At 42.7% G+C, this 18,455-nt stretch overlaps 2 protein-coding genes across 2 annotated transcripts in view; both read left to right on the top strand.

Moving 5' to 3' along the window:
* Positions 1-4,936: 4,936 nt before the first annotated feature.
* LOC308434838 (large ribosomal subunit protein uL22-like) lies at positions 4,937-5,491 on the top strand (the record flags this gene model as incomplete). The annotated part of the gene is made up of 1 exon (XM_080935274.1): positions 4,937-5,491. One exon carries the CDS (start codon positions 4,937-4,939, stop codon positions 5,489-5,491), a length of 555 nt encoding a protein of 184 aa, XP_080791400.1.
* Positions 5,492-14,481: 8,990 nt separating this feature from the next.
* Positions 14,482-18,455, top strand: part of PAH (phenylalanine hydroxylase) — a gene marked incomplete at its 5' end in the record, with an annotated part of 59,454 nt that continues 55,480 nt past the window's right edge. Inside the window, one exon of the mRNA XM_080935267.1 lies at positions 14,482-14,541. Coding sequence (XP_080791393.1) covers positions 14,482-14,541 — 60 coding nt within the window. The remainder of the gene's footprint in view (positions 14,542-18,455) is intronic.

Here is an 18,455-nt window from a genome sequence, read left to right as displayed (position 1 = left end):
TTAAGACACAGTGGGGCAACGCCCAGTCCCTCCATCTTCCCTTTATCTCTAGAGCCCATCTCTACATACCCTAATTACCTCCTCCCTATATAAATTTCAGGTAAAAGCAATGAGCTGCAAACGCATGCATCCTCAAATCACCCAGAGTCTCTCTCCTAACCACACTCTCATCCGGGATTTGTGGACCTGGTAATTATTTGACTTGGCTTCCTTTGCGGGACGTGTGGGTCGCTTGCCACCTGCTGGTTGCTTGTTGAACTGCAGCAGGAACTGTGGAGGAGAAAATCCGCAATGGGATTCATATTTCCTGGCCATTGAACTCCAAGTATTCTCTACTTCTTTTTCCCTTACAGTACTGTAACTGGTTTTTATTTTATTTTGCTTTTGATGATCTGAACATGAGTCCACATATTTGAGCTGAGAGAACTTTATAGACTGAGCCATTTCCTCAAATACTTGAGGTTTGCTTAACATTTGGATTCTGAAGCTTCACCTCATGCCCACCCAAATATAACTGGACATATTTCCTATGTGCTTTCTTAGCAAGCCTTTTCCTATGCTAAGGATCAGAACTGCCTCACCTAAGGCTTGCTGAGTGATAAGGCAGTGACACTCAGCGAAGGCTGAATCTTTTCTAATAAGAAATTTGTATTTGTCCTGCAAGATCAGGTGCCCTGGTGGTTTGAGGGCAGAGGAATGGGTTAGTTATTACAGAGATATATTTTTCTAATGGCCCTAGTGAGTGCTCAGATACCTGACTCAGGAAAAGGGGCCAACAGATAGCTTTCTCAGTGAACTGGTGAAGACCTGTTCAGACCCTGTGCATGTTGCTTTAATCTCCTTGAGTTCATAAGAGCTTTGCTCATGGAGTTTTAGAACAAAGGCTCTCAATTGGTGGGTTATGACCCCCTTGAGAATCGAATGACCCTGGTGTGCTTTAAATATTTTCATTGAGATTCATAATTGTAGCACTGTAGTAAAAATTCCAGTTATGAAGTAGAAACAATAAATACTTTTGTGATTGGAGGTCACCACAACACTAGAAACTGTATTAAAGGGGCATAGCATTAGGAAGACCTTGATTTACAGGGTCTTTTTCTGTTGTCCTTTACCATTTCTGGCTCTTGTACTCTTTCTGCCTCCTCTCCCAAGGGTTCCCTGAGCACTGACGGGAGAGATTTGTAAATACCCAATAGCCAATTTGACTCAAGGCCTATGCCATAAGATATAACCCACACCCCAAAATTGCTTGGGTGGCCAAGAATCTGAAACTTTTTTGGGACTTAGGGAAAAATCAAATACTACTATTTTTGTTCGTTTTAAGAAAACTGTAGTGATAACATGGCCCCTAATGATATTTTACTGTTCTCATAGATCATCGCCCTGCTCAACCTCCATTGGAGAAACTTCCTTCTGCAGCAGAAAGGAACAGATACAGAGACCCACAGCCAGACATAAGCCAACAGCGAGAGACTTTGGAACACACAGCCCTAAATAGGGCATCTCCATCAAATCTCTTTCTCTTTGTCCCATGCTTAAGCCTGCATCATAGACTTAATATCTTTATTAAGCCACAACTGTACTCATAAAACGAGCAAACAAAAAATGCTCTTTTGTTTTACCCTAGAAGAAAGGTTCTCATTTGTTGACTCTGTGAGAAGCTTCACCACAGTTTCGCAGTTCATAGTTCTGATTCTCAGAGACATTCAAGATGGAGCCATTCGCCAATGAATGTCCAGTTTGCTCAATGAATCAGATGCTTCAAGCACCTGATTGGCATAAGGCATTAGGCCCTGCTGTTCTGTGATGTTTAATCTTAGTTGTCAACATAATTGTATCTGAAATCAATAAAAAGGCAAGAGCCCGGGCACCCCTGTTAGGGCTTTTTCTGAATCAGATCATTTGAAGTGAGAAGGGCCTGTCCTAAGTGTTGGTGCCATTTTCCAGTGACAGCCCACATAAAAGGAGATTAAAGGGAACTTTGTTTTTCTTCTCACTGGCAGGCTGATAGATAGATAGACAGCCAGCCGGATGGATGGATGGATGGATGGATAGATAGATGGATAGAGAGATAGATGGATAGATGCATGTGTGCATGCATAATATAGGCATGCATGCATACGTACATGCATACATACCTTGCTGCTGTTGCTTGCCTATGCTGATGCTAGATCCAGCTTCTTTGACCTCCCAGCATAGACTGAAGAGAGCAGCAGCTCTCCGTGAGTCCTCTTCTCTTTCAGCACCGTGCTGGAAGTGATGGGGTGCTGTGCCTAGTTTTGTGGTTTGAGAAGCTACCGGATTCTTATCCTCTCCAGTGTGAGACATCCAGTGTTGGACTATTCAGACCATACAGCGTAAACCAATCTAATAAATCCCCACTTAGTGTATTTTACTGTTTCTGTTCCTCTAAACATGATGTAAGTCCAAGGTAGGATATCCATAGAAGGATACCCAGTCCCTCAGTTCCTCTTAAATTCTCTTCCTTGAGTTGCCATGGTTCTTATCTCCTTGCTCATAGCAGGACAAAAATAAAATAAAGAAGTATATCTACATTCATTTACATTTTATTATCAAGAATAAATCCCCCACCCCTTTCCATGCTGCCCAGGGACAGGTCTACATAGCATTATTTTTTATTCATGTAATTTAAAGGGAGCTACTTTACCCGATGTCTGGAGCCCTTTATGTCCTGGAAATCAAGAAGGGGATGTGCTCAGATTTCTTTCTGCAGGAACCCACTTAGGTGTCGCCAGTCTTAACTGTCAGATGGAGTAGCAGATCTACAAGAAGTGGCGACTGATTCTGGAGTGGACCACTAGCCACCCATCCCAGAGGCTTCTTATGTCAACTGGTCCACCATTGCTCTGTTTAACACAGACTCTATGCTAGGTGGACATTGCCATCCTATGCAACAAGAGTGCTCGCTCTGTGAATCTGATGTGGTGGATCCTGACCGGGAAGTACTCCGAATGCGCAGCACCATCTCCTGTGAGGTTATGCCTGATCTCTGCTTCTAAAGTGACCTGGAGAGATTGAAGAGAAGCAGACTAATGCTGAGGAGACTGCGGTTAAGGAGAAATCTTAGGGCAAATAGTCTGCACCAGCTCCTGAGTTTAACTGTTGCTCAGCCAGAGCAATAGGCTATGTAGGCTTAGATTTTTTAAACCTACTTTTAATAAGGGCTCTCAAATGCTTTGCCCCCCCTTCTCCCATCTAGCCCACCATCCAAAGGCAGGGGAGAAAAGATGGGAAATTGGACAAGGTGATGTGAAATCGTTCTTTGGGGTGATTCCAGTCTCCACTGTCAGGACACCAGTCTTCCAGTTCAGTAGTGTCAGGATACTAAACACGAATCAGCAGCAGTGGCACAACCCAGCCCGGCCTCCACCAAATTGACAAAAGACATCAGGAGTGACCAGGACCAGCTGAGACACCAGGAGAAGTTCTCTACCATGCCTCTCTCAACAAAGTGAAGATTAGCAAAAATGAAGATGTGAGACCAACAAAGCATTGCAAAACTAGCCAAGCAAGCCCCATCACTGTCTGTTGAGTCCTAGTTATACTCTCTTTGAACATCACGTACCTTCCCACAGGTCTTGCCTCAGCAAAACACCACGTGAGTCTGCGTCACATGACATACAAAAACTTCCACTTCTGGGTTGAGTCTCATATTTTTGACATACATACTTTGCTCAATGGTGAGTGTGTGTAATTAACCTTTAAGTTACAATGATGTTTAGCATTAGGGTTAGCAAATTCTTGAAAAGTCAGCTCGCGAAAGCCTGGATGAGCTTGCCCAATCTGTCACTGATTATGGTACATCAGTTGTGTGAACATATTTTGTTCATCTAACCTCAGCTCACACCTTTCTTTCCCCCTCTGGGTACAGGCAGCTTTAGGTATACTCCTGGATGTTCCTGAGAACTGTCCCATTTAACTCTACCCTGGAGATTTTACAGGCATGAGTTCTTTCTATTAGAAACCCCTCTTTGCTCCCAAATCTGCTCATCCGTTTCCTTCTCTGACTCAGTCTCAACTCGAACTCTCCACGTTCAGTAAGTCCTCTCTTGCTATAACCAGCCTTCTTTAAAGTCTGTTTCATAGTAGCTCTTCATAAAACTTAATGTCTTCTTGGTCAAACTCAATGCTGTTTTATCTTTCCAGTCTTCATGTCTACTGCTCATGTTCCCACTAGACTGTGAAATCAATGGGAACGGTCACCTTGAACGCCTGGACATTACTGTCTAGAACAGAGCCCCGTAAGTATATCCAACAACTGTTTACTGAGTTCATGAGTGGACATATGGCCACACCCAGTGATCTCACTCTGATGCTGATGAAAAGGCTCCAGAAGCTGTGCTATTTCCACACACGTTTACTTTTCATTTAATAGACCTTTAATCAAAGGCACTTGATTTACTGATTTCATTAGAAGCCCAAGTTCTGCTAAGAATTCCCGGAATAGCAAGCCCTAAATATTATTCTGATATATATAAAAAAGCATGACTTCATAGCTTAATCACATTTTGTGTATGGGGGAATTAGTCAGTAATGACATACGTATTTCTGGGTTGTCTATGTGGGGAGGAAGATTAGAAGGAATGACATGGTTGAAATAAACTTCCAGGGTGGGAATTTCCTAAGATTAAAGTGTGTTCTTTAAGTCCTTGTGAAGAGAGGGCAGTTCTCCTAAGGCAAGTCTACCTTGTGTGTCTTCCCCTTGTGTCTTATCTTGGTAGGATTAGATGCAGATGTGGAAAACAAACAAACAAACAAAAACCCCTTCAAAATCCTGGGTTTACATAAACTACCAGTTCACTTGTTTTTTCTACAAATGCCAGTCAGTCAGCTACCCTGCCCTTTCTCTCTTGACCCCATTTTTTTCTGTATTGAAAAGTGTGGATGGGTAAGCGGCCAGAGGTGACCTGTAAAGATGGTTTGCTACTCTCTTGACCCAGAAAACCTCACAAAATCATGCAAATCCAGAGGTTCAAACCTTCGTGTTCATTTTAAGAACACCCGGGAAACTGCCCAGGCCTTCAAGGGTATGCATATCCGTAAAGCCACCAAGTCTCTGAAGGATGTCACTTTAAAGAAGCAATGTGTGCCATTCCGGCATTATAATGGTGGCGTTGGTAGGTATGTCAAGGCCAAACAGTGGGGCTGGACACAGGAACGGTGGCCAAAAAAGAGTGCTGATTTTTTGCTACATATGCTTAAGAATGCGGAGAGTGATGCTGAACTTAAGGGTTTAGATGTAGATTCTCTGGCCATTGAACACATCCAGGTGAACAAGGCACCTAAGATGCGCCGGCGAACCTACAGAGCTCATGGCCGAATTAACCCATACGTAAGCTCCCCCTGCCTCACTGAGATGATCCTCACGGAGAAGGAACAGATCATCCCAAAGCCAGAAGAGGAGGGTGCACAGAAGAAAAAGATATCCCAGAAGAAACTGAAGAAGCAAAAGCTCATGACATGGGAATAAATTCAGCATAAAATAAATGCAGTTAAAGTAAAAAAACAAACAAAAAAACCTAAAGAAAAGTATAAATGGTTGTTGACATTCTTAAATTTATCCCACAATCCAAAATACTGCTCCAATGGGGTTTCCAAATTGGAACCCTCAAGGGGCAAAAATGGAAGGAGAAAGGTGAACCTCCTTAAAAGAACTTTCTAGCAATTACACAGATTTTTCTCGATGCATTTCTTCAGTCATTGCAGAGAATTTTTGGGGTAGCTTGGCAAGAATTTGACATTGGGCCAGGACAAGGAAGTAGTACTACTTCAGGCAGGAATTTGACATCGGGCTAGGACAGGGAAGTTAGCTCAGGCAGGAATCTGATTTTAGGTCAGAACAAAGAAGTAGGCTTCAGGCAAGAGTTTGACTTTGGCTTAGGACAGGGAAGTAGGCTCAGATAATCCTGGTCGTCTTTACAAGTCCTTAGAAACAGTGATATGGGATTTTGTTTATGGCCTTGTTTGTTCCCTGTTTGTTTGTGTTCATTGTTTTGCTTGTTCCCTTAACCTAGAACTGACCTTATTATTACTTGCATGTAATTAAAATAGTATAAAAGAAGACTGAAAACATTAAACTCCCCTTTCAGCCTCAGAACTGGCTGGGGGTCACGCTACAGTATTGTCTAATCATCTCATTCTTTCTTATCCTCGCTCTGCTGCTGGAGAACCTCACTGACTGACTGGGCGGGCTTGGTCAGGTCACACACTTGATTTGTAGCTGCAAGAAAGACTGAGAATTGCATCTTTCATTCTACAAAATATTTCAGCTGCAACCCAAATCCAAGTTACTACTTTTGTCAGTGGGAAGAATACTGCTGTGTTGTGTAAGTGTGTGTGTGCTGAAGCTCCTGTTCTTCCCATTAGTTGGCTCTGAAATTCCTGAAAGTGGGCTGGCCATATACCCATATGGTGGGCCTGTGGGGAAACAGTAAGCACAAATGAACTCAGTTTGTTATTGAAAACATGAAGAGATAATATGACTTTCATTGGCCATTCTCATCAATTTGGATGACCTTTAGGTAGGATCCAAGCCTAGAATGTTCCGCAGTGGAAATTGAGGGCAACTAAATGCTCTTTTCCAAAGACAGGCATGGTTTTTAACTCCTGAATAAAGCATGTTTTTCTTTTTCTTTCTTTTCTTTTTCTTCCTTAGGGAAGAGGAGGGAGACATTAATAAAATGGAATAACTTCAGAATTGGGGATGATTTCCATTCTTATTATACTGACCTCAAAATGTTCTCTGACCCACAGGGAGAAACAGTCGTTGGACACTTATAAAATGCTGCATCAGAGAAATAGTCTGGAGTAAAAAAAGAAGAAAAAAAATTTAGAGGACAATAAAATACCACACTATAAAAGTTAGGAAATAGACACCAATATGATTATTCTGCAAAGTAGTTATACTCTTTTTCCTTAACATAATATTTTTATGGATTCTATACAAGTTTCACATCCTCCAACCTGATCAAAATTCCTTCTCAGTCCATCCGTGTCCCTGCCTTCTTGTAACCCCACCCCCACGAAGGAAGTAAAGGATAAAAATAAATTTACAAAATAAGGGAAGATGAAAAAGAAGGTCCATTTTTTGATATCTATATACTCGCAGGAGCATGGCTAAATTCTTAGTGGCCTGCTTCTTAAAGAAAGCCAAGTCCTTCTCCTCCTACACCTGTGCCAGAAGCCACTCTGGGTTGGGTGCGACGGCCTGGGGGCGGGTAGTGGTTGTTACAGAAGCCTTCCATGTCTCTCCTCAATTGTGTGTCTGTCTTAGTATCATGTCACTGGTATCATGGCAAAGGTGCCCTCCTTGCTGTTCACAGTCAGTGGGAATATGGATCACGGATCTCGACTCATTGTCTAGTGAGAGCACAGACCATGCACATGGCCCCATGCCGCAGTACAACCCTGGACGCAGACAGGGTCCTTGGGGGCTGCATGGACCACAGACATCAACATCGCCTCAAGGTGGCAGCGTAGGCCACTCACATCAGCATGGATCCAGGCCTGCAGACAGCCACTTGGCTTCAGGTTGCCTCCCAGACCATAGACATCTGCGTGACCTTTGGTGCTAGTGTGGGTCATGGACATCAACACAGACTTTGGCTACAGTAGGACTACAGGCCCAGACACGTCTTCTGGTGGCAGCATGGGCCCAGACATCACCATGGCCTCAGGTAGCAGCACAAGTCGATGGTAGAGGCATGACCTATGGACACTGTGAACACTGGCATGGCTTAAAGCAACAGCATAGACCTGGACATCTGCATGACCTTTGATGGTAACACTGGCTACAGACATCAACACATCCCTACAGCATGGCTCACTGACACTATCCCCATGGGTATAGTCTTAAAATAGCTCCAAAGGAGTTACTGCTAGTCCCATAAATCAGAGTGTCATTTAGTCCAACCCAGAGGAGTTTTACCTTTCAGTAGATGACAACTAACACAGATCCCCAGTTGGTCAATGTGCAGAGACTACGAGGATGCCCAGTGTTCAGTCCTAAATGGGATGTCCATATTAACCCCTTGGCCCCAAGACTCATGAAAGTTAGGAGGAAAACTTGTGTAACTCAGAAATGCTAGGGCCTATTCTGAAGACTAACAGGGCAACACCCACTAGACTGATGGGGGGAAGTATCTCTAAATTGGGTGGGAAGGGTTAGGAGAGTGAAGAAGATTCTCATTAGAGGAGCTGGGGTAGTGAATATGGTCAAAACACATAGTAGGAAATTATCAAAATTTTGCTAATTTTGGTTAAAGAAAGAAAAAAGCACCCAATGTCATGTTGCAACTGTGGAACTTCCTTTAGGCCTCAGTGGATCTGGATATGGAAGTAGGTGCTGGGAAGAGACAAAACTTTTATCCTGCCTGATATATTTTTTAAAATCTTTTTTATTTTACAGTAAACTGAAATAAATTCTATTTATAGAAGCAAGTATATAGCTCGGTGGCAGAACATTTATCTAGCCTGTACAAGATCCCAAGTTTAGTCCCCAGCATCACAAATATCGCATAAAAATATATGAAAGCATTGCTTAAAATAAAAGATACCATAATTTAAACTCATAATGCATGAGGCATGATGAGAATTGCTAATTAATATGCCTTCAACCAAAATCACTTGATTTACTAATTAGTCTCATTATGAGGTAATGTAATGGATAAGTTCTAAGAATTCCTTTTTATCTATGTAGGACGTAAAAGTTGTGAAATTTTTATGGGTGGCTAAAGGCTACATGTCTATGTATGTAATATTTGTTTTGGTCTTTGAATCAATTCATAAAGGCTATTGCTTTGAATTACATCCATCCTACAGGGATTGGTTGTGGTAAATGGGGAGTTTGCTCGGGTGTAAGGAGAGGTTATGTTTTATTTTATTCATCTGAGCATTCAGCACACGCATGGACCTTACATGTTATATTCACTCCAAGTGTTTGCATCTAGGGAAGGTTCTTCCCAGAATTCCTTTGGTGTCCTTTCCATTAGTCTGGGGAGTGAGGCGTAGAGGCAAGCTGCCACAAGCTCTGATGTTCACACAGGTGGTGTTGTCTCTGAAGGGAATTGGTCTTCTGAAGGCTGCAGGCTTGTCCCAAACCATGGGAATGACCTTCTCCTGTAAAAATGGCTAAGCAGACCACTCAGGATTACTTAGCTGATGATTGGTCTTTCTTTGTGTCTGAATTTATTGATATTTATTGCTAGTGTCATGTTCCGGCTCATCTTGTGTTACAATAGGTTTAGGGAAAAAGCATTGAATTTTTCCAGTAGACAATAAATTGGTAGAAACCAATCAGAAATAAAGAGGAAAGCCGAGAGTATCCCATGTATCTGGAATGTAAACAATATACTCTCTAAAACTCTTTTATGTTATTGAGATTACATTCAAACCTTCAAACTGAACCACAGTAAACCAAATAAATGGAATCCAACTACAGTAGTACTTGGACATATTTCATTTTAACTGTATTTATTAGGAAACACAGATGACCGGAAACAAAACACTGCTCAACCCTAGCAGTTTGGAAAGAACGGACAAAGCATGCTTGAATGACGAAATGGTACGGACAAGAGGAGAGCAATCAGTGAAAGAGAGAACATCACAGAGACCAGTGTTATGAAATGACTGCTCTTCATGGACAAACACCTGGCAAGATGAGAGAAGATGTGGATAGACAAAGTACAATACAGGCTGGACAAGCCAGTCTGAAAAGTGCTTGCTGTGGAATCAGGAAGAACCAAGTTTCATCCTCAGAACCCATGCAAGAAGATGGGCACAGGGACAGATGGCCTGGTCACAATCCTCGTACTGGGGAGGTAGAGACAGGAGGATCCCTAGGGTTTGCTGGCCAACCAACCCAGCTTAATCAGAGAGTCTTGGAATCAAAAGACAGGTATATGTCACTGGAGAAGGAAGACACCCCAGGCCATCCTCTGTACACCCACAGACATAACAAGCGTGCATGCACCTTACACCCCAACAAAACAATGAATAATAAAATATAGAAAAAAAAGATAAAAATATAGGTAGGAATACAACATTATGAGTAGTAATATATTTGTTTCATGGAGCCCTTAAACAGCTGCATTGGTTTCTGGGAAAATATAAAACTGGCTGGAATAGATTTCAGAAACAACATAGTAACTGTTAAAGAACCAGACTGTAACCTTGAACTTTCCCCTGAACACCCGCTACTCCTTTATCTCAGGCCAAGCATATATAAAAAGGCCACCAAATTCTCAAGAAACAAATAACTTCTTTCTCCTCTTGATAAGAATCAAAATTATAAAAGTACAGAAAGCCATGCTAAGTCTTACATAAGGTAGTTTTAATTGTTATTTCAACACGAGTTGACATCTAAGTAAGGAGATGAAGGTTCCTCTTTTCCCATAAACGCCACTGGAAAAATCCTACATGAGGTATGAACTAATGGGCCCCATGAGACAGCTCAGTGGGTGAAGAAAAGGCTCCTGCCACCAAACCTGACAACTTATGAATGTCTTCTGCACCCCACATGGTGAAATGAGAAAACAGACTAAGCAATTGTCCACTAAGCTGGTTGTCCATCCACTGGCCTCTGCACACGTGGCATGGACAACTCACAATTGCATGTATACACAGATAAACACATAAATAAATTAATGAGAAAGTTAAAATGTATGAATAAACCATATGCAATAGAGCATTAAAATTATTAAACCATGAACAAGGGTTACTTTAGAACAAAAACAACTTAACATCTGAAAAAAAATTGTGCCTATAATCTTAACATGTTATCTTGTTAATGGTTAGCCACATTAACTGATTAAACGGAAAAGATCCCATACTTAGCAAATTCTAAACATCAGTTGTCCAACTCAGTGCCTTATGTTGAAAACAAATGCACGTCTCTCTACAGTCAGAAGGATTTTACAAAGTCAAGAAAGGTTACAGCATGAAAAATTTGCAGTGATGATTACACACAGAGGAAATTTTACACCAAAACAGATCATCAGAGAACTAAGTTCACATTCCAGGCCAGGCTTGTGTCTTCAGAGCAGCATCTGAACTGTACAGCACATGTATATATTATATATATATGCACCTATAGACCATCACGTATCAGGAAAACACACTCCTCTTTACTCATGTGTACATCAAACAGAACAGTGAAGGTACCAGGGAGTTGAGTAATCAAGATAAGAGAAGGAACAAATCCAGTAAGAAAAGTGACTTGTAGGTTTGGGTTATCTGCCATGAACTCATGGATTATGATTAACTCAGCCCCGTGTGCATAAAGTTAAGTAGAAAGAAGCCGAAAAGCTAGCAAATGTTGGGAAATGTTCAACTTTCAAATCAGTTAAGTCAGCTCTAAGGTTGCCAAGTACAGAGCTAGCCGATCATCTGGATACATGGTGCTGACTTCCACAAATCCATTACCATGCCCCAGTGATCTACAGAGCATCTTTCTCAATACTTCTAGATCTGTACCTTTTTCTGGATTTTCTTAGTGCTCGTCACTGCCTGTTAGTTCTAGCACACGTCCCACCCAGTGACCCAAATGTGTGCTTCACCAGCAATCTCCTATGCTGTCCAGTTTTGTCTTGGTCCATAGATAAATGTGATCTATGGTTTTGCAAAAGTAAATTTGTGTGTGTGTGTGTGTGTGTGTGTGTTTGGAGACACGCTGTCATAAAACTCAGGCTGAGTTTGAACATACTTCAAAGCCAAGGATATTCTACAATTTCTGATTCTCCTGTTCATATTGTCACACTGCTGAGATTACAGGCATGTGCCACCAAGTTTTCTAAAGGGCTGGGGATCAAATCCAGGACTTCTAGCATAATAGGCAAATATACTAACTACTAAGTCACATACCAGCCCTAAAGCTTTTCCTGTATTTATTTTATTTTTTTAAAAGAAACTATTCATACTCTTTTTCTACCAGGACAGCAGGGAAGTATACCGTTTTTTATTCAATCTAGACTTGGGGCAATTTTTAAAATGTGAAATAGAATTTAGAATTTATCTATAAAAAAGATTATTTATTTATGTATTTATTTATTTTTTTATTTATTTTAAGTACATGAGTGTTTGTCTTCACACCTACCCTGGAGTTGGATTCTATTATAGATAGTTGTGAACCACCGTGTAGTTCTGGAAGAGCAGCCAGTGTTCTTAACTTGTGACCCATCTATCTCTCCATCCCTAAAATTCTATTTTTAACTGATGTTCAGAGAAAAGAGAAGGGTCATCAATGTGTTTTTCCCGAAAACAAACAAACAAACAAACAAACAAACAAACAAGCCATGATGCTTATTTCAAAAAAAAGAGAGAAGATATATTTAATAGCCAAGGCTATGGGCTTGAGTTGAACATGGTTTGAATTCCAGCTGTGAATTTAAATGTCTTGGGCAGCCATTGTTTGGTGGATTCAGAGTAGAGGCACGGTCTGAAAGACGGATGGTAGGAAGACATGAAATCTTGCACTGGAAGAGCTTGGCGCTTAGCACACAGTGTGCATGCAGACAAGGCCACCATCACTGTTGCCTTCTTCATTCATTGCTTCAGTTTCATGCTGCAGATTCTTTGGATGGCATTGCCCTCCACAGTGTATGGGCAATGATGACGGATGGAGTGGCATTTCTACTTCACATCTATAATCTGTAAGCCAGTGGTTCTCAACCTCCCTAACACGGCGACCCTTTAATACAGTGCCTCATGTTGTGGTGACCCTCAACCATACAATGATTTCATTGTTACTTCATAACTGCGATTTGCTACTGTCATGAATTGCAATGTAACTATCTTTGGAAGTAGGATGACAAGGGGCTTGAGACTCATTGGTTGAGGCTGTTGCTCAGGAGGTATAGTGGACTCCGACAGACAGGTGGAAATTCAAACATGTGGCCTGGCAACTGACCAGAGAGAAGATTAACCAGACACCTAGACATGCCTTTGGACAGAAATAATTCTTACAGTATTGATATTCTTGGAACTCAGGAGAAAGCCGGTTGCATTATAGAGGTTCATGAAATCCTAAACAATGGCCCTAGACCCACATTTTAAAAACAAAGACCCCTGGGTATGTGTGGGAGTGGCTGTCCATGCTTTGAAGGAACTAAGCCACTTGCTTTGAATGTCCGACTTGAAATATTGTTTTTTCTCTTTTGGCAGATACTTGCTCTCTGGGTCAAAGGATTGCGGGAGGCGATGGGGTGGACTCCTAGCCCCTTCTATTATTGGCCCGTTTCCTCACAGCCTATTAACTGTGCCTGGGTAAATATTAAGCAGGCTTTGAGTCCCTTGATGCCCTCGCCTTTTCAGTCTTTCTGGAACTCACCCTCCCGTGTTTTTATACCTTGTTTGCCCTGCTAGCACTGAATATCTGTCTTCGGTTTCCTCCTCTAGAAAAAAATGGGGTTCTGACATGGCATCTTCACGTTTACGTGAGACCGCTCCCCAGTACCTAGTCCTCAGCTCGTTCCTTTGTCTATCTGCCCCTCCCCCGAGGCTTAGGCTTGTTTGAACTTGTTTGTTTTGTCTGACCACTAGAATGGTGCAGTGCTGACCGGAAGGTGGTTTGAGCCTGCTGTAGTCCCGGTGCTGACGACCCCCACCTCGCGCACAAAGAGCAAACGCTCCGTGGCTGTCCTTTCATTTTCTGAGACAGACATTAGCTTCCATTTATGCGGTGTGAATGGCAAGGACGGTCCGGATTGAATACACAGAGCATCTCCTCATTGGTGTGATTCATGCACATGACACATCTTAGCAAGGTGGCCCTTCTGTCCTCTTTGTAGTCTCAGCCACCAAACAAGTACCGATACCCCCTGGCTTTTGTGCATACTCAGCCTGGCAGGGTCATCCAGTGCGGTTTCCTAGAGAAAAGTGTGGTAAGGAGACTGACTTGTCTGATGGGTAATAAAAGATGAGTAGAGGGTGGCGAGCATTTAAATCATGATCCTGGTTCTATTTCTGTGCTCACAGGGAACAATCATTCTCTATTTATTGTTATTATTATTATTATTATTATTATTATTATTATTATTATTATTATTAATTATTCCCAGTTTTCTCTAGTTGCAGAGAATCCATACTCCAGGTATTCCAATGTCTCAGCACTGCCAAACCTGTCTGAGCTTTGGGAAGTAGGTGCTCTGGGCTCTCTGTCTTCTACCCTTACCCAGGGCACTATGCCAAATGAGTCCTGCTGTGGCTACCACCCCTTCGGCAACACCTCCCCCCTGGGCCACCCCAGGACAGGTGACCTAGAGTTGGGCATGGGCTGTTCATATCCATCCACTGTGACGTCAGGGCAACGCCCACTGAAGCATGACCTTCTAGACTTCGGTAGGAGACACCCTTTGAAGCCTCTCCCCTGTCCTGAGAGCCAGATTAAAATCAGCCCCACATCCTGAGTGCAAACCTTTCCTAGCCCTGCTGCTAAGCTAGACACCTCACTCACTGAGAGCCAGCATGGCAGCTGTTGTTCTGGAGAATGGAGTCCTGAGCAGAAAACTCTCAGACTTTGGGCAGGTAAGCCTGGTGGGCTTCCACTGCCAGGAGAGAACTGGTGGCCCAGATGTGAAAGCAGTGTCAGAAATACTGTGTTTCCTACTTTACTAAAGCTACTAAGAAGTATGAATTTATTTAGAGGGGAGGGAAATGCCCAGGAAGTCAACTGATGAAACTATCCTTAACAAGTTGAGAATACAGAAGTTGGGGATCTGAGCTGCTACCAATGTCTATGTGTTTTTGGGTAGCCCATTGGTGTTCTCTGCCTATCTGCTTTACCTTCTGTACCCTGAGAGGAAAGGACTGGTACTTAATCATCTGGGGTAGGAGTCCTATTACATCTCTTCAGGGATATTCATTCAATCCTTTCTTCTGGGTATAGAAATGACAAGTGTGTAAGAAACGGCCTTTCTTTAACTTTCAGGAGGTGACAGAGCATGAGGAAAGAATTTTGAGGCACTTACTCAGATCTAGGAGGGAGAAATTAAGCAGAAGGGTCAATCAACAGGAGTTAGCCAGGAGGCTGAAAGTGCTTTGGGAATGACGCAGGAGGTAGAGGGAATCCATTCCCTCATGACTTCCTGGCCATTGTCCTCCCCAGGGAGCTCTTGCGGAACTTGTTCTTTAGTGTGATATTTGTATGTTCCTCAGGTTGGAAATCGTAGTTTGCACACTGAGGTTCAGGCCCTGGAGGTAATGTACCTGTGCAGGCAGCTGCTTCACACAGTCCTCTGGAAGTCCACAGTCTCTAGGGAGCTGAGTAGTTCAGGCCATTATGAGAGAGTAGAGGTCAAAGTCACGATAACTAGATAGACAGCAGAAATCTGTAGTTGGCAGCACGTTCTGGACTAGGGGAGATGCCTTTTCTAGCCTCTCCTCAGACAGAACTGAGAGGCTGAGGGCTGCCTGGAGTCAGAGAATTTGTGTTGAATAAGCTTGGTGTGAGGGGTAGGCAGGTCAGTCCACAGATTCTGGCTCTACTGTATTCTACGCTCTTACGTTGCTGGCTGCACAGCCCCTTGGCCATCTGGGGAGCTTAAGCCAAAGAATTGGGGGTGAAGAGTTAGGAGGAGGGGTTTACATCTCTATTTATAAACATTTAGATGTTAGGTGTTTGTGAATCCACAGATTGTCCCTACCAATAACAGGGACACTCATAGAGGGCCCAAACATATCCTGATCCAGGCTCAGCATCAGAAGCAGAACATTTTCCTTCAGAAATTAAGAATGCCTCACCCTCCAATTCTAGGATTAAGATGAGAACACCTGATCAATCTTTCACTATGTTTTCTCGAACATTTGAGACTGCCAACGTGCATTTGGTCAAAGCTGGTTAGTTTGTTCGACAGAATGAGTCTTGAAGAGCAGGAAAGACAGACAGCAAGGCAGATGCTGTGCTTAGTGTAGCTTGCTCATGAGAAATCCATCACACACACAGTCCAGACACCAGGGTTGTCCTATTTGAGCACTTAAGCTATGTAAAGAGAAGCCACTTGGCTGGGATGAGGAGGCTGCTTAGTGCCTATAGACTTGAGGTGGCCGCTGAGATGCTTAGTAGTTTGGGTTCCTTCTAGCTCTGTCAGTCTACAAAAGAGACACATTTATGCATTCTTAAGATGTTCAGTTATGTTTATGTGTGTGAGGAGGTGGAGCATATGCCGTGGTATGTGTAGAGACAGAAGACAATTTGAAGAGTCACCTCTCTCCTTTCATACTGTATTGAACTCAAGTCATCAGGCTTGACAAGCAAGCTCTTTTATCCACTGAGCTACCCCGGCAGGCCTGCTTACATCTTTAACATTTCTAACCCAGATGGACAGTATAGATCTTACTTGATTCTAATAACAGGGACACTGCAGGAAGGAGTCACCATTTATTGAAGGCATATATTATGTCAAAGATATACCCACTTAACAAGCGTAACCAGTTTGTGGAAGTGAGTGATTTAACACGTTCAGTCACCCAATAGAAGAAGAAGCACCTACTGTGTGTCAGACAGAGCAGTATTTTCCTTTGGTAAAACTACTTTTGTTCAGGACATAAACTATGAAGGAACTAACAGCATACAAAGCATCCGGTAGTTTCTTATAGAGACAAGTGTTGTGAATAAAACTTAAGCAAAGGAGAGGGATCGGTGAGAAGCTCAGAGATAACCAGTGGGACAGGGCTGCTAGAGCTCAAATCCAATCTACTTCCTACAACAGAGCAAGCACATTGCATTACCGGAACATTGCCTCCGGTGGGAAAATGCTGTAATCTGGACGTGTGTACATCCTACCACACAGAGACAAGTGGCTTAGGATGTTTGCATCCTGTTTTCCGTAGTTCCTCGGTATAGATGTATGCAAGGTGGTTGTGGCCACACACGCAAATGCCTATGTCTTCCATGAGCCCCAGATCACCAGTACTGACCCTAGAATGCCCTTGGCAGAGCATATTGCTTGTCAATGTGATATGTGATTATTTCCAAGGATAACAGAAGGCATTTGCATTCACTCGTAGCTAAAGAGAACAGGCAGTCTTTATTGATGAATGCATTGCTCAGAGATCAAAGTTTCTCACTCTCTGATTCCTCACTCTTTTCTCTGCATGGTTTCTTCCTAGACAGTTTTGGAGATAATGTATGCTTGCATGTCAATCCACATGCCTGTTAGAATCAAATAGGTATAGCTTCCGAGCCAACAAAAATACACTGTGAAAGAGATGTGCTCAAGGCCCCAGGATTGGCTAGGTAAACCTTGAATTCAGACCCACCAAGGCCCACAGCACCTCACAAACTTCTCTGAGCTTCCTTTCAAGTAAAGTCTTTCCTGCTTTGAAAAGAAGAAGCTGTTGTGTTCGTCAAGGGTATCACTGGGAAGCAGAGTAATGGTGTTGAGACAGTTAAACAAGGGTTCTAGCCCAGGCTTTGTTACAAAGTAGTTGGATTGCCTGGGACAAGCCTATTGACCCGTGTCTTCATTTTCAAAACAGCAGCACCCCCTCAGAGCTTTAATGACGACTTAATGGTCAGTTCCAAGTAAACCATGCAAAGAGTAGCAGCTGCTGTCAATGACAACATGCAGGTGAAATGACATGGTTTGGTTCCTGGAAATAAGTGGACGCCTGTTCAGGGGCAGACCAGGACAGTTAATGCTAATTAACTAATACCAGCAATGTTAATGCTAATTTGCAGGCAGCTGTGGGGAAAGATATAACTTATGTATATATTTATTATCATCGTTATTTGGAAATGTCCATGGTTAAAATTCATTAACAGTGATTTTGGTGATGAAGGACATGGGAGAAATCCTGTTAGGATAGGATCACTGTAGGACAGGATCACCCGAGCTAGATGCATGCAATGGCAGTGGGAACCACAGAAAAAGACCCGGATCTTAAGAATTGTTTCTAGAGACAGTGACACCAAACTGGGTGATTGCTGGACACACACAGGAGAGGGGTTGAGGCCCACTGGGTTTATATGACAGGTATCTTCACCTCTGAGCTGCCCTAGTCGGAGGTGGCACATGTTGACATGTATCAAGAATACCTCCCTTTAGGAGGTCAACAAGTCAATAGTGAATTAGAAACCAAATTTCTTTTCATTTCAAGAAAACTAGAAAGAACTGAGAGCTCAGTGTTCTCTGCTGTAAAGAAGAGACCGAACTCAGGCTCATCTGTGCATGTAAGGCAGGCTGTAGAAGAGAAAGGCAGAACTAAATCAGGTCATGGCTCATGGACAAGCATACTCCAATGCTAGTTGTGGAATTAAAGGTCAGTTGCTTGACTCTCTCTCTCTCTCTCTCTCTCTCTCTCTCTCTCTCTCTCTCTCTCTCTCTCTCTGTGTGTGTGTGTGTGTGTGTGTGTGTGTATGTGTGTGAAAGAGAGAGAGAGAGAGAGACAGAGATAGAGACAGAGAGACAGAGACAGAGAGAGATAGAAAACTCAGGTGT

The sequence above is a fragment of the Micromys minutus genome, assembly GCF_963924665.1.
Source record: "Micromys minutus genome assembly, chromosome: 22".
Taxonomy (NCBI): Eukaryota; Metazoa; Chordata; class Mammalia; order Rodentia; family Muridae; genus Micromys; species Micromys minutus.
Note: the sequence above shows the minus strand (reverse complement) of the source record. Positions and strands in the feature narration are given on the sequence as shown.